Raw genomic sequence first — 24,153 nt, 5'->3', positions numbered from 1 at the left:
TTTTAGAAACAATTCCATACATTCATTTAACATCTTTTACAACTATCTTACAAGATTTTAGAAACAATTCCATACTTTCATTTTAAAAAGCAACTACTAATACCATTCCTTATAATCCTTGAAGATCCACTAACACTACCTTCAAAAAGAAACAAAGTACATCATAATATAAAATTTGTAGAAAAAATAAGCATATATATATATATATACATACTGCACAAAAAATAGTGGCACAAACTTATATATTCAATCAGTATTAGAAAAAAAATCCATAATCATGTCATTTGAGCACCTTTTGTCATGTTCTCACTTGAGTAGTAGCACTGTTATACAAAGCATTCTAGTAGTAGCACTGTTATACAAAGGAAGCCCAAATCTTCTAATTCACTACACACTTGAGTGCCCTGCATCAATCTTAAGCTTTAGAATATAAGGCAGAACCAACTTAACATAACTTATTTCCTCCATTTCTATCTCATGTCAAGTATAACTAACCTATCTGCCACCAATCTACCATCTACTTAGAGAGATAACATATAACATATTTATAATGCTAAATAACTAAAAAGAAAATAGCTGATCTGAAAAGAATTTGAACCTTATGCGGATGTTGTCTTGCATCTTTAGAACAAAACTCATGCATGATCATGATATAATGCATGAGAAGATGTCTGGAAGGAGAAAAAAAGAGAAATTGTAGTAAGAAACATAAATACACCACTAACTACGTTCTTACAAATATATGTATAAATGGTTTAAGTTGTAACCTGTGGTGTTGTGGACATACGTGCCCCATATAAGTCAGAAAAAGCAGGCCTGAAGAGTCGAAGCTCTGCAGTACAATCATCGATCCATAATCAACATTTGCTTACTCTGACTTTTGATTTTCCTACTCTGAGTTTCAATTTGTTCCCTTTGAGATTCAATTTGCTTACTTTGAGTGTCAACTTTATCCAATAGGAATTTGTTTTCATTTGCTATATTTTTGCCTCTTAACTTTCTTAAATCAAAACTAAACTTAGTTACTTGTGATCTTTTCACTCCAGCTCCATAACTATAGATACAATTATAGAAACCTATAGATACAGAATATTGAAGCTGATATAGAATTATAGAAACCTATAGATACAAAAAGAGATAACAAAGTAGACCTATAGATACATAAATAGATATAAACATATATAGATAGATACAAACCAGAGAAAAAATTGCAGCAACGGCAATCGGAGTGACGGAAAAGGAAAGTACAATGGCGATGGGAGTAACAACGATTGGCGGCGATTGGAGTAACCACGGCGATCAGCAACGATTGGCGGCGATTGGAGTAATAGTGACGATCAGCTACAATTGACGGCAATCAACCGTGAATGGCGGTTACGATGAAGAAAACCTAGGTGAATAGAGTATTAATAAAATTAAAAAACTTTGATTATAAATTGGAGGAGGCGGTGATCGGAATTAATTGGTGGAGGCGATGATTTGATTATAATTGATAAAAGGGGGACGATGTCTATGCTCCAGGTGATTGAGGGCCTTTTTTATTTTATAAAATACTACTCGTATATATTAATTTGTATAAAATAATAAGTCAACATAATGAGAAAAGCTCACGGTTAAGGTATTAGACCCAAATTTCTTCACGGAATAACTTTAAATGAAATATTTGTTCACAATTTAATTGTGGGAAATACATTTTTTTTCATAGAATTTATCGTGTACTTGTTTAAAACTTTTATTCACGCACATCGATGTAAATATTCTTATAATGACCGTATACAATTTTACAACACAATAAACCGTGAATAACATTTGAAAAATCTACACGTTCAATAAAACCGTGAATAAATTAATAACCGTGACAAATCATAATTTTTTTTTTTAGTGCATGCACGACTTTGAAGATTCCATTAATTAACTTCTTTTGTCATGGATTAACTAAGGCTCACATATGTAATATGTAACTGCATACTCATTTTGTACAATGTTGTTTGAATTTACTTTATCACAATATTTCACAAAATATACGTTTTTATGACGCATTCACTTATTTTCAAAAGAAACGATATATGATTAAACAATCTGAAAGTTGAAACATCACATATAATTTGTCACATATATTTAGTCGCGTATTACCTTGATGACCATAATCTAGGCTTTATCTAAACAAACAGAAAGAGTATGGTGACATAGTTGGATGATCAATTATCAATTCATTGATGCATTATTACATATAAAAAAAATAACAAACAGAATATTCAATTTGGAATCCTCTGAGTGTGGTGACATCGTTGGAATTGATTATTAGGAGCATAATTTGTTCAACTCTTCTAATTAAATAAGCTTTTGAAACAATAATTACTTTCAATAATAGAAAGAGTAAATCTTTGTTAAATAGTGCTACGTCAACGCTCCACTCCACTCGTTCCTTTTCTTTCCCATTTCGATGTTACATTCGATGATTGATTCTTAAATAGTATACACGTGTTTATCTTATTCTATCTTCTTAACAGTACCAATTTATAATTAACAAGGTTTTTTCGGATATTAAATTTATTTTTTAAAAGTTTTAATATTGACATTGAAATCAATAATATATATGATGTTTAACATTTAAATGTAAAAAAAAAAAGAAATTTACTTGAACATATTTAGAAATTTAATAGTGTTGTGCTACTTGGATAATGAAAATTAGTTTAAATGAGATTGACAGTATCATGTGGCTGCATATTTGCTCTAAATATCGTATTTGATCAGGAATAATTGTAATTACAACCCATATTTTTATTAAAATTATTGCTACCCGTGAAAGAAATGAACTCGCATAACTCGTAACTTCAATGAATCAAATTGTGATATCATTATCTAGTTAGAAATATTTAAATTCCTATAATGAAACGATTTTGATAATATACGATTTGATTAAATGAATCCAAGATCAAAAAAGTTAGATAAAGAATATTGCCTTTACAGGGGAAAAAAAGATATATAGAAAATTTAAACTCATATTTAAGTTTATACGGTTTTAGTTTTCTTTTTTGCATATGGGATTTGTTTCTTAAATATAAGAGATTTGGTTTCTTAAGTTTGTATATAAATATCTTTTTTATTTAATATTTAATGGATAAATATTGTCAAAAAAATGTGATAATGACACATAGGATAAAAACCTATGTGGCAACTTTTAAAAATAGCTTTATATTGAGGAGGGTTTTTAAATGTTAGGATTCCTATTTTTTTAATAAATATATAGATAGATATTACTTTTTAGTTTCTTAAAAACTTAATATAAACGTTTATTTTAGCAATGTGAATATCTTAACTAAAAATATTCACCTTAACTAAAATTTTGCAATAAAAATATAATTTTTTACCCTATCTTTTTCACATATAATTTGATTTTTTATTTTTATTTTTGATACCGTGGTGTATCATTTACCAATATATATATAATAAGGTCCTAAATTCATTCATAAACGAATAGGAACCCTTGGATAAATTCCAACTTTGATTTATAACCATTAGATCAAATTTAATTATTTCAACTTTGTTAAATGACAATATTAATACCTATACTTAATATGATTAGACAAAAAATACCCTCTTAATGATTATAAATATTTAATGTATTATTTGTTTATATCCTTTTATATTTTTCTTTGTCGTGATGTTTTACTTTTGTTAACTTTCCATATACAAATTATAACACATTGAATCAACTTATACGTATTTTAAGCATTGGGTAGGACTCCTCCCACGCTCTTTCTTGTACACTCGATTGCTAGTCCTCTTACGATGTTAGTAAAGAACAGTTGAGAGTGAAAATTAGACAAGATTTTGGAATGATCATTGGCTTGATGGTAGAAATCTCGCAACTCGGTATAGAAGGTTGTATGTCTTGGCACCATCTAAATAATGTGTAATGTGTGATATTCTTTAGACCAATTGTAAAGGTCGGATAACAGCTTCGGTGATATATGCCATGTAATCGGTCAATTGTTACCAGACGTCAGTGAAATGGGTCGGTCAAGTTGTGCCGGTGATTTCATTCACTAAGTGAATTTTTTGCTTTGTGGGTCAGGGCCAATGAGTTGTCACTTGTCAAAATCTCTTTCTATTGTTTATGAAAAAAAGATTATTTGTGAGATAAAGTGTGTTTATATTTAACAATGTAAGTTGCAATATATATTATGTCATGAGCTCCTCTGCGAATAAGTATATAGTTTATTTTTTGAATTTATTGTCCAGTTCATACTTGAATAGATCTTTGATTTATTTATAAAAAGAACACTATTTTTAACTGTAAAGTTATATAATTAAAACATATTATATTTCTTATTTTTCTTAATTTGTTATGTCTTTTTTTTGTTACTTTAAATAAATATATTATTTTAAAATAAAAGATGTGCTTTTTATTATATAAGAATGAGGACCAAATGATAGGTGAATGATTAAGGAGAAAAGTATAAGGTGAAATAAATAAGAAGGTGATGCTGATGTGGCAGAAAAAAATGTAGGGGAAAAGGTTAACGGTTACGAATGATCTTATGATATGCCATGAAAATCCGAATGACATCGAGATACTTGTGATGGCATGGATAAGCAATAACTTTTGACATTGAATAATTTATTTTATCAGTAAGACTTAATGAGCAACACAATAAGTGTCTGTGAAATTATCAAGGTCAAAAAACAAATGTTAATAAAGTGAAATTGAATATTTTAATTTGTTAACTATTAATTAAGAAAATAGTACTTTAGATATATATAAGTATAAAAATATATTTACTCGCATATTACGCGGGACTAAAAATTATTAAACATTAAGCCTATAGAAAAAAAAAAAACACATGTTTGCCCATAGTTGGTTCCTCTTAGCTTCCGTGTTCTCTTTACATCAAAATTTTGATGAATTGTTATTATATAAACTAGATTATTACTTGTGTAATATGCGGGAAACATTAAAATTAATGACAAGTTAAAATTTTAGATACTTACCAGAAGTTGACAAATATTTAGTCAAGTAAGAATTAAACCACTAAAAAACATGAAGTTACATTATTGGCCGTTTAGATTCCGGTTAACAATAATCAAACAGTTGAAAAATAGATACATCATTTATTAGATATCTCACTAAGTAAGGTTTTCGTTTCTTTTGATGTTTTATATCTGCATTGTCATTGTACTTATGTTTTAATGTTTTGCTTGAATAAACTTACTATAGACTTCATATTTGTTTTTTAGTTCTTTATTAAGAAGGCCGGTTTGACATCCAGTCCGATTTTCACAACATTGATTTAATAAAAATGTTATATGATAAAAATGTTATACAAAAATATAATTAATTAAAAAAAAACGTATTGCATTTAAAAAGAAAATTTTATTGTAAAAAAATTAAAAATTAATTTTAAAGACAAAAATTGATATAAAATAATAAAATATCAGTTTTTATAGATATATCATTAAAAACATTAATTATTAATATCTACAAATTAAATAAGGAAATAATAATAATTTAAATTTATTAAAATTAAATTAAATCTCAAAAAGTTAAATAAGGTATATAACATCATCATTTGATCTAATGACTCTAATTAAAAGTTGAACTTTATTTAAAGATACATATTTTTCCAATTATGAATTAAGACTTTTCTTTTATATATATTTAGAGATTATTTAGCTTAAAATCATCATGTTTCCAAAATGACTAATGAGTCTGATCGAATAAATATACACACAAAGAATTTGTATGATTAATACAACCTTTTGTGAATAAATAAATAAATAAAGGATATAATCTTTATAATCATGTTTAATTTCGATGTGATTCACAACACATTACATGTAATATACTATTTCATTATTGTTCTAAATTAATAAGTAATAACATAAAATCATATATAGTAATATGTTATATTATTGTCTTTTACTCTGATTAACATATATACAATAATTATATATTTTTTAATTTGTTTGTTATTATTATGAACATGACTTTAACACATATGAGTTACCCCATCTGTCCAACTTTAAGTGTCCAATTTTGAATTTTTAAGTATTTTACTTTCAACATGATCGTAAATATCTTTATTTGTATTATATAGTTGATGAAAATTATATCAATGAATACATTTAAAACTCAATTCATTCATATAACTTATAAAAAGTATTATATAACACATGCGAAAATATTTACGGTCAAATTAAAGGAAAAAAAACCTTGAAAAGTCACAATAGGCTACTTAAAATGGGATGGGATAGAGTAATATTTAATGACTTACGTCAATGTAATTTCATGTTGCTTTATTGGCTAGGATTTGATATTTGTAAATATAGAAAATAATATATATTTAACTTTACTATATCATTATATATAAATATATAACACATATACTATTAACCATCCTTGATACACAATATTTATTAACTAATTACAACATCATATTCTAACATCTGCCGACAAGACACATGTTTAGAAGCATTAAATAAAATTAAAATTTCTTAAAAAAACAAAAACCTTAATCATAAAATGGTAAGTTTTATACTTTATTAATGACTATCAAATATTTTTTATTTAAAGAAAATTAATTTAATTATCCTAGATATGTGTCTTGTGGCCGTTGTGGGTTATGTTATTATAAAAGTTGAATATATTTATCTCGCGTATTACGTGGGAAAATAATCTAGTTTATAACACATTAATGTATTTTAAAAAATAATAATAATAATTGTTGCGTATACTTGATTATTTGTACAATCACATTCTGAATGATTGAATTTATAAAATGTGAAGTTGCTCGATCCTAAAGTGTGTACGTAGGTCGTAGGCTTCTTAAAATGTGATTCTTCTGAAATTTATTTAAGCACATATAAATATCATCTCAAGATCATTAATACGAAAGGTTAAAAACCTGTTAATAAAGAGCCAAATGCTAAGTTAAGAAAAACTTGTGCAAACAGTACGTACTTTGTGTCTCCATCAATGGATGCAAGTAGAGGCCATGGGGACCAACGTGAAAACAACCCTTTGGTTGACCTACACATTCAAGTTTAGCATATACAATTAATTAATTATGGTGTTAAATTAAGAAACGATGTCATGGACTTATGAGTTGGGTTAAGTTGACTTATAAAGGTTGCCATGAAAGAGAGACACTTAGTTTCGTATATACTCTTATGCAAAACTAGGGATGGCGGAAAAAAAAAACTCCGACCCAACGGGGAAACTCGATACCAGATCGAAAAACCCAATACCCAAACTCGTTCGGGTCAAGGAATGGGGCATGTCTATCCCGACCCAACCCGAAATATATATGTATAAATATTCCTTTAACAGATACTTCTATATCTATCCATTATATACATACACATTTATATTTATACTAGATCATGTTAAAAATATCATTAATATTATATTAATATGATATAGATATAGATTTGAGTTTTGATCAGTACCATTATGCTTCTGTGTGACTTCTCATTCTTTACAAAAAAAAATAATATCGTAATAGATAAACACTAATATATACATAAACACTAATATCTAATTGTATTTTTTTCACTTTATATACATAAACACTAATATATAATAGATAAATCTATCTACACATCATCATATAAACATATTTCGGGTCGGTTTCGAGTTAACGGATATCGGGTATCGAGTCGGTTTTGGGTGGACTTTTTTCTCCGATAGGGTGCCCCGATAAGATCGCCGATGGGTATCGGGTCGGGTTCGGGTATCATTTTTTTATCGGGTTCGGGTTTAGAACTACCCGCTCCGAACCCATCCCATTGTCATTTCTACGCAAAACTGAATATATAGATACATATTCTATATATTATAACTAAATATTGTACGTTGTTTTATTATTATGTGTGACTATTTTATAAACAAGGCTTTTAAACCAGCACTTTGTGTGACAAGATACAAAATAGTTCATAATTTTGAGAAACCAACAATACATAAGAATTACCACTTTTGGCGACCAAAACCATTCGCGACGGCAATAATTTCGTCGCCAAAAGCCACATTACGTCAAAATAATCGGCCTGATGACTTAGAAAGTCAAACTTGAAGATGTTGTCGCTAAAAGCATCACAATTCCAATTTTAATTTCGCATTAAATTTTGTCTCGGCCAACAAAAAAATAAAGCTACGCGCTAATGGCGTCGCTAAAGTTGTCGCAAAATAATTTTTATAATTTTTTTTACCGTTTATCCCTCCAACAAAAAACTTTCCCGACAATTTGTTTGAGACGCCATTGGCGATGACAAGGTCGTCTCAAATTTTTTTTTTTAAATTTGTATTAAATGAATTCACCTAAGAAAAAAAAACGTCGCTAAAGATTCGTCGCTAAAAGCGTCGCAAAAAAAAGTTAATTAAACTTTTTGTTTTTCGTATATCCTCCACCAAAAAAAACTTTCCCACTTCTTTTTGCGACGTCCTTGGCGACAACAAAGGCGTGGCAAAGTATTTTTTTTCGCAAAAACAAACTTTTGGCTTCCCTCCATAATCAAATTTGTCCTCCATATAATTTATGATGAAATTTGTGACGATTTTAGCGACGATAACAATTTTTTAAAAGTTTTTTACGCTTTTAAAGTATATATTACATTAATATATTGATTTAAAATATTTAAAATTGGTTTATAAAATGATATAGAATTTAAAAACTATATATAAGTTATAAATACTAATTTATATTATATTCATGAATGAAGTATAATATATTATATTATTTGTTAATATAAAATCTTGATATAAAATCCACAATTCAAATAATACATCTAATATACCTATAATACTCATAATGAAATAATTACATTATAGATCCTCCAATTTTTAAAATAACGACACTACCACAATACCACCTTTAACATCAATTACTTTTAGATTCACCAATATCGCTGCCCCTACCACCATCACCACCACCTCTGTCACCTGTCGTCACCACCAAGGCCGGTTATAGAGGTGGACAAAGTAGACGACGGGCCGAGGCCCGATTTTTTAGGGGACCTGATTTTTTTTTTTTTTGTATATATAATAATATATATGTAATTAACTTAGCTCATTACAAATTATAACAATTAACCAAAAACTAAACCATATAATTTAACTTACATAAAAAAGCCCACTTACACACCTTTTTACGAATGAAAAAAATTATATATTCCAATCTTGGAATGTAGTCACAAGCTATTCTAATATCCTTGTAGACCTAGACCACTCTTTAATAAAGTAACAATATAAAATGCTATTACATCTTTTGATTTAATGTATAGAGTGTATAAGTATATCCAACTTATATAATGAATGTATTGAACTGTAATATTTTTTTGTTCCGTTAAATATAATTTGTAAAATGATATATATTTTTAAACATTATCTTAATAATCCTCATAAAACTAGAAAGTGATGAAATATGGATTCTACTAAATCTCTTTTTTAATATTATTTTTAAATTTTTTCCATGTCATTGAAAATAACTTTTGTTATGTTTATTAATATACTATAACTTTTTTCATCATTTTATAAAAATAGTTTATGTAGATAGAACCTCTATAAATTCATACTCGACAACTTAATAACCTCAATAAAATTAGTAATATAAAGTCTAACTTAGGGGTCTTTTTCCTGGCTAGTCCGAGTTCTGTAAATTCTCAGGGACGACACTAGTCACCACCACCGCGACCTGTCACCTTCACTACTACTTCACCGCCGCCGCATTGTGTGTGCATAAGTCTAATAATAATAATAATAATAATAATAATAATAATAATAATAATAATAATAATAATAATAATAAACCTTTTCACTAAAATTATTTCTCTCATGTTAAGTTACAACCCCATCTATCTCTTTAAATAGTTTTTTAAAAATACCTTTATTAAAATAATTTACAAAATTTATCACCGGACTCAAAAAATAATCATTTTACATCAATAATCTACACTATTTGGTGCCTCCACGACTGTCGCCACGACCACCACCAGTCGTTGCCGGCTTGCCGCCATTATACCGCTTCTAGTAACAATTAAGTCAATTGTAATATCTAACTTATATATGTAGATAATCTATATGACATAACCTTTTAGCGTGCTAATAATATATATATGTTTTTGCTTGTGTCACTGAAAGCGAAGATCGAATGACCTTAATTTTATTGTTTGATCATTGCAAATTATATCCATTAAACTAATTCCAGAAAAACATACATCGATCTGTAATAGAAGTAGTGTCTCAAAAATCGTTTCGATGTCCAGTTAATTAATCGGTCTAACTGGGTTCGGTTTGTTTAGCATTCGTGGGCAGTTAAATTGATTGATTTTTCTTTTTATTCTGAATTCTTGATGTTGAAACGACGTGTTTTCCCTTTTTAAACTTTCATGAGCTAGTACATTGTTTTTGTGGCTCGTCATGGAGAACAAACTATTCAAAGGGCGATAAAAGATAGGATGCAAAATTGGAATGAATGAACAAATAAAATATAAATGCTTATTGAGTGATCGAGTTAACAATTGAAACTCATGAATCGAATAATACGTCCCACGTACCTTCTAAGAAGATGTGGACACAATTTCTTAAGTTTTGACATAATTTAGCAAGTTTTTCAAAATAATTAGGTGCTAAAGTTGAAAAACTTAGATTCGAATCTGGTTGAAAAATAAAATTTCTTATATTTGAAACAAGAAAAAGCATGCAGGCTGTGTGTGTGTGTTATATATCCTTAATTTGTCTTATCCTTTGAGATATATGACGAGACTAATTAATTATCAATTCATCAAGATGCGGCAAAACGGATTCTTAAAAGTTCCACAAACTTTTGGAATCACCACGTACCCACCCCAGATAACAATTCTTTACACCCTAATTTAAACTAATTAATCAAGTAATTAATTATACTCCGATTCATTTTATATATACATTTTTATCTCAACTTGTACATAAAAAAATCTATGTATGTATATAACTATATGCTTTATCTATTTGTATCGTACACCTCATCACTTGACTTCCAACATATATATATGCATGCTTTTGTAACTTTTTTCTATGTGTCTAATTGTCTATATAAAAGATATCCCAAAAACATTATAAACTGATCAAGCATAATTTCAATCGATCATTTCACTACTACATAAAAAATAAAAATAAATAAAATGCCTGAAGAGATTGACGGATCTACTCCGGGGAGTTCGATGCATGGAGTCACCGGACGGGAGCCGGTGCTCGCATTCTCGGTGGCGTCCCCATCCGATCCCACCGCAAAGTTTGACCTCCCGGTGGACTCAGAACACAAAGCCAAAGTGTTCAAGCTTTTCTCTTTCGCAAAACCTCACATGAGAACCTTCCATCTTTCATGGCTATCTTTCTTCACCACTTTTGTGTCGACTTTTGCCGCGGCTCCCCTGGTCCCCATCATCCGGGACAACCTTAATCTAACCAAATCCGATATCGGGAACGCTGGTGTTGCTTCTGTCTCTGGCAGTATTTTCTCAAGGCTTGTCATGGGCGCGGTTTGTGACATGTTGGGACCTCGCTATGGTTGCGCTTTCCTCATCATGCTGTCCGCTCCGACCGTGTTTTGTATGTCGTTTGTAGAAAACGCGAGCGGGTACGTTGCGGTTAGGTTCATGATCGGGTTCTCATTGGCGACTTTTGTGTCATGCCAGTACTGGATGAGCACCATGTTCAATAGTAAGATTATTGGGCTGGTGAATGGGACTGCGGCCGGATGGGGGAACATGGGTGGCGGTGCTACACAGCTGTTGATGCCCGTGTTGTTCGAGATCATCAAGAAGGCGGGTGCCTCTCCGTTCACCGCGTGGAGGATTGCATTTTTTATACCCGGATGGCTTAATGTTATCATGGGGATTTTAGTGTTGACTCTTGGTCAAGATCTGCCTGATGGTAATCTTGGTGCTCTTCAAAAAAAGGGAGATGTTGCCAAAGACAAATTTGGCAAGGTATACAAATTAATTACACATGTTATATATATATATATATGTACCTATATCTATATAACGTCTTAATTATTGGCAATAAAAAGTCAAAATATATATGTACTACCAAATTTTTTAGGATGAAAGTAAGTGTAAGTATGGGTTAAGTTGAATATATATATATATATATATATATAAAATTTGACTACTTCATATGATTGTTATTTCAGGTGTTATGGTATGCAGTGACGAACTATAGGACATGGATCTTTGTACTCCTCTATGGATACTCCATGGGTGTCGAGTTAACTATTGACAACGTCATTGCTGAGTACTTCTACGACAGGTTCGTTTTGATTTTACGTTTAATATTACTTCTGAGGACTTTAAAAGGATTAACCAAGTCAATTTATATCACCATATAAGATCTAGTTCATGAGAACAATTAACATTTAACTATACATTATTGTGATCACCAAGCTAGCTATAGCTAGAAAGAATGAAATTTAATTTGGGTCAATTTTGTTTTGTAATTATAGATTTGATCTAAAGCTTCATCTTGCTGGAATTGTTGCTGCCTCTTTCGGAATGGCAAACATATTGGCTCGACCATTCGGAGGATTCACATCCGATTTCATGGCCAAAAGGTTTGGAATGCGTGGACGCCTTTGGAACCTATGGCTTCTTCAAACCGCGGGAGGGATATTCTGCCTATGTCTTGGCTTGGTCAACTCCTTGCCTTTAGCCATTACCTTTATGATCCTCTTTTCGGTGGGAGCTCAGGCAGCATGTGGCGCCACATTCGGCATCATCCCCTTCGTTTCACGACGATCCCTCGGCATCATCTCGGGCATGACAGGAGCAGGTGGGAACTTTGGGTCAGGACTAACCCAATTAATATTCTTTGCAAACGCTTCATTTTCGACAGCTAAAGGGCTGTCTTACATGGGTATCATGATCATATGTTGTACGCTGCCCGTGAGTTTGGTTCACTTCCCGCAATGGGGGAGCATGTTCTTGCCGCCTAATAGGGACAGTGTGAAAGGTAGCGAAGAGCATTACTATGTTGCCGAGTGGACAGAGGAAGAGAAGGCAAAAGGGATGCACCAAGGAAGTCTCAAATTCGCCGAAAACAGCCGTTCGGAGCGTGGGGGAAAAGTGGCCGCGGTTTCTACGCCCAATACAACTCCCGACCATGTTTGATCGATCTCAAGTGATGGATCGATTTTGTAGTTCATTTCGGTTTTCATCTTTTAATATAGTATACAATTATACATGCAATATGTTTGCGGACTAGTTGTATGATAAATATATATAAAAAAAAGTTTATATTTTTTCAAGCTAAATTAAATGTATTATATATATCATGATCTTGATGTATAATTATTAATGAAGCTATAGTTTCTGTCTTTGATCTGTCGATCTCATTAATTCGTTTGTTAGCACGTGTATGAACTTGTTCCCCGGTTGATGGACACGACCGAATTGATTAATTAAACATCTTATTTCTCACAAACTATTCAAGTTAACAAAATATAGCGACTGTTTTTTTTTTTTTTTTGGATCAAATATATAGCGACTGTTGACTATTGACTAATAATATGTACTGTGACTAAATGTTAATTTCCTTTTCACTACAAATTTACATTCTCTTAGCTACTCACTAGTTCATAACTTCATACACAAACACACAAAATAGTTGAGTCCAAATTTACATTCAATATATCCAAGGTTCCTTTAATTTCTGGCTTACACGCACTCTCGTCAAGCTTTATTCTCCATCATAAGTTTTTGGTAATAAATTCATGTAGTAATAAGCTAGATTTAATTTTATTTACACATTTGAAATGAGTTTATGTTTTTAATATTCTATGCATGCATTTTAACTAACGAGAAAAAGTACCCGCGCGTAGCGACGGTAAGATGATGAGGGTGAGTAGCTCATAGAGTGTGATAGGTCATAGCATGTGATAGGCTATAGAGAGTGATGCTTTAGCCGTATGGACTACGCCATCGGATTTAAAAATTCGTCGAAAATATATCGAATGACATCTCTAATGAAAGAGAATAATGAAATTTTAAACACCCATATAATTCTTATAATTTATCGATATACGGTTTTTGAGATAAAAGATTTTGAATGATTAGAGAAATAAAATGATTTATGAAAGAGAGAGAAAAAAGATAATTGATTGAAATTTGGGAAGAAAAATGAAAATGAGTAGTTGAAATATTGAAAAGTTGAAAATTTTGAAGGGAACAAATGTTTCCCTCGTTTTCACATTTTTTTATAGTCTTAAACCATATATTAAAACTTTCAAGTACGTTTATTTTTTTTTTAAAATGTTAAATTAATCAATTATTGCAAGTGAGATAACAGCAATACATTCACACGAACACAAACACAGTTGACATTATTAGTGTCAATGAAGTCCAAAATCTCGGCATTTATAAATTGAACTAAAACATACTCTTTCCGTCCCAATTAAACCTGGGAAGGAATTCTCTCAAGTTGTTTTCAACTTGATAGATCAAGTTGGAAACATCTTGGCCCTTGAATGAAAATTAAGGGTTAAGATTCAAAGTTAATCTTTGAATCTTGACCAGAGGGAATCATCTCCCATTAAACCTTCACCCTCCCCCTTTTTATTCCTTATTGATTTTGTGACATTCCCAAGTTGGCAACATGCATGGTGCCTTGCTCTATCAACCATTTGGTTTGACCATTTTGATTAATCAATAACTATTAATATTGATTTAGGCTAGCTAGCTATATATAGCTTAGCTTAGACAAATATTCTATTTAATTTATATAGCTCTAAATTATAAGGGTAATTATAACTGATAAGCAAGATATATTGGATCTTAAAATGCATACATGAGAAAAGATTTTGATGAAGCTATGATAAAAGCAGATAAGGTTTTTGGATAAAAAGGTATTCACCCTAGTTCATGTTAAAAGATAAGGTTTAGTACTTCACAGATATAAAAAGACCTGCATCTTATTATGTAATGTGTACGTGATGTGTTTCAAGAACTTTAAATAGTTCAATCATATTTTAGAAAGTACTAAGATGAATGGTCCTTTGATATGGTCGATGAATAGAAATACATATATACATAGGGAAAACTACACAAAATAGAAAGCAACTTTGGTCCAATTCACACAATAATCAGTCATCTTTAAAACTTGTCGATATTAGAAATGACCTTTCAAAAATTACTCAATATAGCAATATTTTGTCACGTCCGCGTGTGATCACATGGCCTTTCTAGTGACATGGCAGTCCACCTCCTCTTCCACCCCACCCAATTCATTTCGCCTTTCCTTTGTTCTTTCTCATCGCCATCAAACTCACATTGATTCGTACAAATCTTACATATCATAATTTCCTTCTGTTTATTATTATTATTGTTATTGTTATTATTAGGGAAATGCTAAATACAGCCCTAAGGGCTGTATTTAACGTGCATAAAAAAAACTTGTACTTTTCATATTAAAAGCTCGCCCCCTGATTTTCATGGTAAATGTACAAACAATTTATGCATCTTAAACACAGCCCTAAGGGCCTTATTTAGCAAACCCCTTATTATTATTATTTGGTCATGGAAAAATAACTTAAACAAAAACATGAGTCACTTGCAACAACTTCTTCCGGTTACTTTCAATCAAAACCACCGTTTTCGTCTTCACAAAGATCACCGGAAAATTCTCCCGTATCATCTATGTCAGCTCTCTCATCTCTTAGCCATGGCTTCTCACCTGATAGAGATGAACTTAAACCCGATTCGAAACCAAACCCAGAACCGGAACCACATGGATCTTCGCCATTAAACCTATTAACTGATTTGACCGGAGCTAGGTTTCCATCGTTGTTGCCATGTCCGGTGCCTGTGGTGAACCGATATGTTAGAAATGAAACTTTGCCCATGAAGAAAATGGACTATGGCTCACATGAGTGTTCTGTTGGACGGCCGCATGAGGTAGTTACGACCGGACGGCGGAGGTGGAGGTCACCCGAAGAAAGAAGGGATGTTGAAAAAGATGGTATTGGGTTTTTGGGTATTTGAGTTTTGGTTTCGTTATCGGTTATGGCTACGAATAAGCATCAAGGATGGGCCCTTGATTCATATTATCATACTATCGATATAAGGAGTTTCGGTAAGTGTCTTTTTTTTTTTTGTTTCTGAATGAATGTTTATGATTGTTCTTTGTAAATACATATGAATGTATATATGTATATGTGGATTGATGTATATGAATATTGCAGGTATTCTTTGACAGCGAATTGGATTTGGTGGAGAGGAGGTGAATTGCCATGTCACCAAAAATGCCATGTCACATGCTGACGGGGTAAAATATTGCTATATTGAGTAAATTTTGAAAGGTCGTTTCTAATATCGACAAGTTTTAAAGGTCACTGCTAATTGAGTGAATTGGACCAAAGTTGCTTTCCATTTTGTGCAGTTTTCCCTATATACATATCTACTAATAAACTAAAACAGGATTGAGATGTTCTTAAAACGACACATGGCGTAATCTTTGATCGACACGTGTCCTTTTAATTTATTTATTTAAATTAGTTATCTTTTTTAGTTGTATATTGATTCAAATTTATTATTAGAATTAGAATAAACTACAAATCTTGACTTATAAATACAAAACAGATTATAACCTTATTAATTTGATTCATTGTGTTTACATTAATAAAATTGTATCTTTTTCTTAGCTCTTTAACTCTTATTTACTTATATTAGATATACTAAGTTATTAACATGAAAACTTAAAAAAAATGGAGTTTACAATCCGAAATCACTAGACTATTTGCCGTAATCAACTATGGTTACAAGTTTCAATTTTGACGTGATTGTAAATTTTAAGGTAAATTCAAAATTCTAACTAAACATATATTATATTTATCATTATTGTTTATTATAATCCGTTTACATTATGTACAATTGATTTCATACCCAGGAATCATGTATAAGGTATGTTCAAATTTCTTTATAATACAATTCATATAGCTACCGTATATCGTACGGATATTAGAACTAGTTAAGTTATAAAATCTCATATTGAAATCCGTTGATAAAAACATACTGGGTAATATAGATATTTGGCCTCTGATGATTAACATCAAATTAGCATCACGATATCGCGTCTTATATTCCACTTGCTTCAAAGAGATGCATGACAGTTGATTTGAAATGATGAGATGATCGATACTAGGGCTGTCAATCTCGACCCAACCCGAAACTCAACTTGAAAAAAGTCAGGTTAGGGTTGGGGATTTTCGACCCACCAACCCACTGACCCGCCAACCTGAATTTTTTCGGGTTGGGTCTGGGTTGGGTTGTTGGGTTGTCAGGTCGACCTGCCAACCCGATATCTTAAAAATATTTGATTTACATATAATATTGTATACTCCACAATCTACTTATCTATACGCCGCAATCTCATTTTCTATATATTTAATCTAACCTAACTTCACAACTAAAATAAGAGGGTGATTCAAAAATTTTGTGAGATGCTAACTGATGTTGGGTGAGACACTAAGTTTATTAACTTTGTGCCAAGTTCTAATAATACCATCGAATTTCGTTTTCTTGGTACTTTTTGTTTTCGGCGTACACATCAATAATAGAGCTTTATATTGGTTGATTTATTCCGTTATATATTTATATATATTTGCTTATCAGGTCATATGGGTTGGGTCATGGGTTGACGGGTTGTGGGTTAGGGTTGAAATTTCTGACCTGAAATTTTTAACGGGGTGGGTTAGGGTCAGAGTTTTTCAACCCATTAACCCGCCAACCCAAACCTGCCAACCCATTGAGAGCCCTAATCGATACCACATACTCCTTCAACTTTTTGGTAACATCCTTTTAGATCATCACAGAGATAAATGCAAACCTCAAAGATCTCTTGTTGGTCTCCTTTTGTAAATAATTAATTTACACCAACCCAAAGTCAGATATATAAAAATGACCCCAAATGCTCTGATGAATTAAATTAAAAAATCCTTTAAAGACAATTGGACTTGAGATCAAACTGTGCTAGCTTTGAAGATACCATATGATTCGTTGACTGCAAAGTAAACGGATCTCAATATGAATGTATATTGTGACGACTGATGAGCAAATAAAAAAAGTTACTAAGAAATAAAAATATCCTGCATCGTATCAATCTATATGACTATTATTTCAAATTTAATTTCAAGAATAAAAAAACTGATCAAAACAATACATTTTGTAGTAACTTATGTTCTCTTTTAACATTTTTTAGACAATTGATATATAGTTTAAAGCTATCTTGAAAACATCTTTTAAGGTTTTTAAATTTGTATTACATATGTATATACCCGAAAAGTTAATGGATTTTCGTAAGTAAAAGTAAAGGTAGTGACTTGTTAGAGAAGATGGTAACAGGGAGGGATATATGGCTTTGCTATAGTTTGACTTTAAAGTTTGCATGACTGGAACTCACGGGCAAAAAAGACAACTAATTAATCAATTGCATGCGCTTTATTAACTTGTACTCTGACTATGTATTATGAGCTGTACAATATCTATCTGCCTCAGAAAGCTCACGAGTCTCCCCTTGTGTTCTCAACATTTATTTCCCTCTCCCCCCCTTATAAAAACCATATTTTCATTTCAAATCACAACACAAGAAAAATAAAAAGATTATGTCAACTAGTACTCCTATCCTTCACATTACTTTGATTTTTCTACTTGTTATTTTGTCTATGAAAAATGTATCATCGGCCGGCCGTGGACATGGGCACGTAAGTGCACCTTCTATTTCTACCAAAACCATGTCATTAGAGCCAAGAGATCAAGACTTTGTGCCAAGAAAAGGTCCGGTATTTAGTGGGAAAGAAGTGAGTGGTTGTTTGCCAAAAGGGCGTAGGCGCTCTTCGGCTCCTAGCCGTTATGTTAACAGCCAACCATTGTTCCGTTGGCTTGGATGTTCTACCGCCATTAGACCTTAAGTCGTGTGTTTGTAAGCGATATATACAAGTACATTTTCAATGAGTATGGATAGAGTTGTGGTTTATATACGTATAGTACGTGTTATATTCTTTGTATCTCGATCGAGTAAGTGTATCATATATTTTACTATATATATTACGAGTATTAATTTTTGAACGATATGAGTTTATATTCCTAGCTAGCTAATCGTGTGTTGAGCTTTTTTATCATCGGGTAAAATTACACTACTTAATTATGATTGAAACAAGTGATGGCTGCAATCAACATCGTTCCCATGCATGTATTCAACTTGAATATTTCATTAATTTGTTTATAACTTTGTGTTCTTTTAGAGAGATTTATATTGATTTACCTCCAATACCTTAGAAAAATAAACGTCCCAGCACAATAATATATATCTCTACTGACCCGGAGGACGTAGGAGGAGTTATAACAAACGTGTGATACATTGGCACATATTGACATATCACATTATATTGTTGAAAGTTAATTTCTAATTAAAGTGTGATATCACATACATACATCTTTTAAAATAGCATTTGATATCACATTCGATCAAAAATGTCCCTTTTTTTTAATTATGAATAGGGAAAAGTTGTAACAATATATAGATGCATCCAATGTGCCCATTTAAGCTATTGACAAACTAATAATTAAAAATAAATTTATACAAACTCGTATATGACTAATTAATAATATATATGAAGGGATATAATGAATAATTAAGTGCTCTTATATGTGATTGGTCCTTTAATTTGCCACATCGAATTGTAGATATTTTTTGTAATTGGTTTGTAACTTTTGTATTTCTTTATTTTATATATCTTTTATTTATTGAGCATTCTATTAGTATAACAATAAACCCTTGGCAAAAAAAATCAGCAAGTCAACAACAAAAAAATGAACATAATAAGATTTTATTCACTTTCAAATTTTAGCACATGCATATGTGTGATGACCCATAACTAATATGTTGTGACTTCAATTTCCATTGTTAACATTTGGAAATATGTATGGAATTTGTGAGATTTATTTACATATTATTTAAAAGTGAAAAAGTAGACAAATTTAAAAGTGAAAAAGTAGACAAATATGATAGAGAATTAATATTCGTATCACAAAAACTTGATATATTTATCACAGTATAATTATAAGAATGTATATATTGTACACGTCACTAAAACATATTTGTGGTAATTAAATCAAAAGCTATAGTACGAATATCACCCCTTTTCGAATAATACATTAGGTAAATACGTAAATATACTGCCTCTTATTATTCCCTTCGGTTTTGGCAGAATCTAAATTTGAACTTTGTGCAATAAAGACTCGTAGCCCAGAACCATATTAAATTGTTAGAATAAGTTTAAATGTTTGTATTTCAGTTATGGGCCTGGGCCAACAACGAGTGTAAGCATGACCCTATTAAATACAGATATCAGCAGTAGTAGCAGTCATCTGGACATGCATCTGCATATTCTGCGATATCTACAAATAATTAACAGAAGTTTTGAAAGCTGTACAGAAATTTATATGCTTGGAATTTTAATATGAGACACACATGATTCATGAAACTCACTTTATGAGTCTCTGCAACCATCCTGACCATATTAATAAATTAACTAAAAACACCAGAAACCAAACATCTTCTACATGAGTAGTATCAAACAAGTTTATGTGTTACTGTTTTTCTTACAAGTTACAAGTGTACATCAATATATAATTCATATAATAAGATATAAATGAGTAGAACTAGAAACAGCTATTCAATTAATTTATAGCATGCCAATTAGGAGCAGCTCCACCTGCAGAGGACATAAAAAGGGTCAGATTTAACAGCAGCAGTAGTATTCTCTGATGCTTGCTTTTGGAGAGTGGAGACATAATTTAGACCAACATCAAATCATTGCACATCACAAGTTGGTACTTGGGTTCGACTGATAGTGTATGCCGAACACACGTTATACTAGCTAGTAAAAGCTGTTTTTGATCCGACAAAAAAAAAAAAATAAAAAAAATAGCCGGTATAGTACTATTTGGGGTTTTTTTTTTTTTTTTTTTATCAAAAAGTACTATACCATTTTTTTTTAAAGTCGAATTTCACTGAAAACTTCGTGTCGCGATTCGAAAGCGCGATATATAGCATACATTATCTTAACCGGATCCGCGCTAGAGAGCTCTCTCGAAGTAGAAATGCCTATTTCAAATCTCCGGCGGGAAAACCCCTAATAATCTACCCAAAGGCACGACGATTAATAGGGGTAAACCTTGCCCCCTCAGAATTGAACCTGAGTATACCCAAGTCACGCCCTCATAAAAGGACTTAATTCTTATGTCCTTCCCAAAGCTTGAACACAAAACCTTTTGCAAGGGGATGATCTTTCAACCATTGAGCTAAATCTGAAACACATGTGTATATAGAGACATATTTATTACGGAAAAAACATATTCATTGAGATTATAGTTAATTTTATCAAATGATAATTTGTCGCCAGTGTATTATTAAAGAGAAATGATTAATCCTCTTAACTAAGTATCCTGAAGATCCTCCTTATTATAAGATGAAGACATGTGAAAAAATCAGGAGACAAGATTAAGAAAAAGATTTAGTAGATAAAATCACATTCTTAGGGGGTGTTTGGTATGAGTGAATCAAAAGAGGATGAGTATTTAGAAAGAGAATCGATTCCATCGTTTGGTACAAGCAGAGAATGAATATATAAAAAATACTAAATTTTAAATAATAATCAAATTTAATACATATAACATCACTAAAACAAAAACAAAAATTAAAAATTTCTATTCCCATCAATTCTCTACATTTCATAGAGAATTGAGGGAATAGAATCGATTCCCTATTCTCGATTCTCTTTCTCATTCTCCATTACAACCAAACATGAGAAGCGTTTCTCATTTCATTTCCACCATTTTCATTCCATTGTACCAAACACCTCCTTATAGTTTTAAGAGGATTTTTAAGCTATTCTTTAAGACATTATATTCAACTTTCAGGCATTAAGATACGTTTCATCGCGGATGATTATATTATCATTTTCCATTATTAAATTCTAATTCAATCATGAAATATTATAGGTTGTGTTTCATTAATCCATTCAATAATGTCTTGAGTGGGTTATGATCAAATGCCTTCTTCTAATAATTTTACTTAGCTATAGTAGCATGCAACCATCATAGCCATATATCGTAAAAGATGATTAGACCAATCATCCACAACCATGGAAGACAAAGCAATGATTAACCACAAGCTCACTCCACTAGATTTTGAACGATTTTACTTTGTCCGCTTTAAAGCCTCTAATCACGCAATCAAAGAGGTTTGTTTTTCAAAAGATTATTAAGAACGCATTCACATGAAAACATACGAGAATTGGTCAAAAAATATATGTTGCTTTTACTTTTCTTTTCTTTCTTAACTTGATAGAGTTTCGTATATAGATGGTTCTTTAATCCAATTGTAATTACAAGCTCATTTGTGCAATCAATGACATCTTGAAGAAACATAAACACGAAATGATAGTGAATATATTTAAACACGTATTGCCTAAGATCTCGTCGAAGATCACGATATCTATCTCTTTGTCATACCAGTTATGAATATGCCCAAGACTAGCTTCCTCAAAGATTGGTTTGATGGTCATAATACTGTATGTGTGAACGGTACTTGTTGAGTACATATTTTGATCGACAAACATATAATGCATTATTGTGCAATGAGAATTTGTTTATGGTCTAAGCTCTAGTCAAGCTCTTGATCATGATCAATTTACCCCAAAACACATCAAAGGCTCATTATAACTTTTTTTTTTTTTATTTCTTGTAGGATCTTATTGAAAAACTATATATATATTTTTTTTCCCCTTCCGGTAGTCCGAAAGACTATTGTTAAAAGTAGACTGTTTCGAATAAATCTCGTCAGTTGGATAATAGTCATGCAGGCATTTGATATTGTCGACCCAAAATGCACTCGGAACTTCCAAGACTTTGAAAGAATTTGTTGTTATATACATTTTATTTTTGTTATTAAAAAAAATTTAAAAGATTTCTTTTTGAACTTTTACCAATGGAGCAATGGTTATATAAAAATACTTTCTGAAAAACTTTTACAGTAATAAATAACTTGACCATTAAAAATATTGTTATTTTAAGTTTTTTTTTTATAAGATTGTTGTAATTCTTAATTTATATGAGAAAATAATATATGTTCTTAAAAGCATGTTCTCACACCATCTAGGTTCTTCAATTTGACACATGATCAAAAGGATACCTAACCTCTTTGAATGTGATGTTTAAATTAAATGATATCAACATTATTTAAGCTAACCTCATCTATATTATCTTAAGGCATCTCCAATCACAGATTGATGAAAAGTTTTTTTAGACAATAAAGTCTTTGAATAACTTATTACCATTGTAATGAATAATTTTTCTCTTTAAAAGGTTGATAATCCTCAATCTATTTAATCAATGACTTTTTTCTATACACTTACACTAACTTTTAAATTTCATTTATTAAAATACTTTTTATACCTTTAAGCATGATTTAATATCATAAATTAATAGCAGGGACAGTGGCGGAGCCAGGATTTTTATTCTGGGGTCGCCAAACAGCTTTCATGATACTAATAAGTGTAAAGTTAAACTACAAATTTCAAATACTTTAATCAGGGATTGCCAATTACCTTAAAATTGATCAAATATTTAGAAATAGCACTAGAAATATAGAGTTTTATAGAATTTGTGTGGTTGCCATGGCCACCACATAGCTACTCCACTGAGTAGGGATATTAAAAAATAAGTCTTTGATAGGTTGATATCATTGTGAATTGAATAGCCCTAATGTTGATAGTTGCATTGGAAAATATATAAAATACTTTTAATAATTATATTATACCACTCGATGCCGCTTTACCGACAACAGTTGTTTCCCACTACCACACTGTCGTCACCACGAATACCGCCGCATTGCGCGAGTACCGTGCTAGTTTATATTTTACGATAGAACTCATGACTAGTCACGCATTCCGATGCTGACATAATCAAAGAAGTCATTAAGCAAGAAAATAAGCCATGCCAATTGCCAAATACAAAATAAGTTTCCGTTGGTGCTCTAATTTCGTCATTTGTTTTTGTTTTTGTCTTGTATATATCTTCAAGTCCCCCACTTCACTTCATTTCACTCCAGTGTCACTCTCA

At 31.1% G+C, this 24,153-nt stretch overlaps 1 protein-coding gene and 1 long non-coding RNA gene across 2 annotated transcripts; one reads left to right on the top strand and one right to left on the bottom strand.

Annotated features, from left to right (window-relative positions):
• Positions 1-1,559, bottom strand: LOC122585086. Its single transcript, XR_006321661.1, has 5 exons — positions 1,198-1,559; positions 768-832; positions 599-671; positions 293-404; positions 1-139 (listed from the first exon to the last, which is right to left on the bottom strand). It is a non-coding gene; the product is annotated as an uncharacterized LOC122585086 (long non-coding RNA).
• A 9,601-nt stretch (positions 1,560-11,160) lies between these two features.
• On the top strand, positions 11,161-13,229 carry LOC122585224 (high affinity nitrate transporter 2.4-like). The gene is made up of 3 exons (XM_043757339.1): positions 11,161-11,967; positions 12,174-12,289; positions 12,483-13,229. Exons 1-3 carry the CDS (start codon positions 11,161-11,163, stop codon positions 13,144-13,146), a joined length of 1,587 nt encoding a protein of 528 aa, XP_043613274.1. The 3' UTR covers positions 13,147-13,229.
• The last annotated feature ends 10,924 nt before the right edge of the window (positions 13,230-24,153 follow it).

The sequence above is a fragment of the Erigeron canadensis genome, chromosome 1 (assembly GCF_010389155.1).
Source record: "Erigeron canadensis isolate Cc75 chromosome 1, C_canadensis_v1, whole genome shotgun sequence".
Classification (NCBI taxonomy): Eukaryota; Viridiplantae; Streptophyta; class Magnoliopsida; order Asterales; family Asteraceae; genus Erigeron; species Erigeron canadensis.
Note: the sequence above shows the minus strand (reverse complement) of the source record. Positions and strands in the feature narration are given on the sequence as shown.

What these genes read in the sequence shown, in the direction of transcription:
- LOC122585224 (XM_043757339.1), top strand. Translation starts at nt 11,161, where the DNA reads ATGCCTGAAGAGATTGACGGATCTACTCCGGGGAGTTCGATGCATGGA. An exon ending in CCAAAGACAAATTTGGCAAG is followed by an intron (nt 11,968 to 12,173) that starts GTATACAAATTA and finishes TTGTTATTTCAG; the next exon opens with GTGTTATGGTATGCAGTGAC. An exon ending in GCTGAGTACTTCTACGACAG is followed by an intron (nt 12,290 to 12,482) that starts GTTCGTTTTGAT and finishes TTGTAATTATAG; the next exon opens with ATTTGATCTAAAGCTTCATC.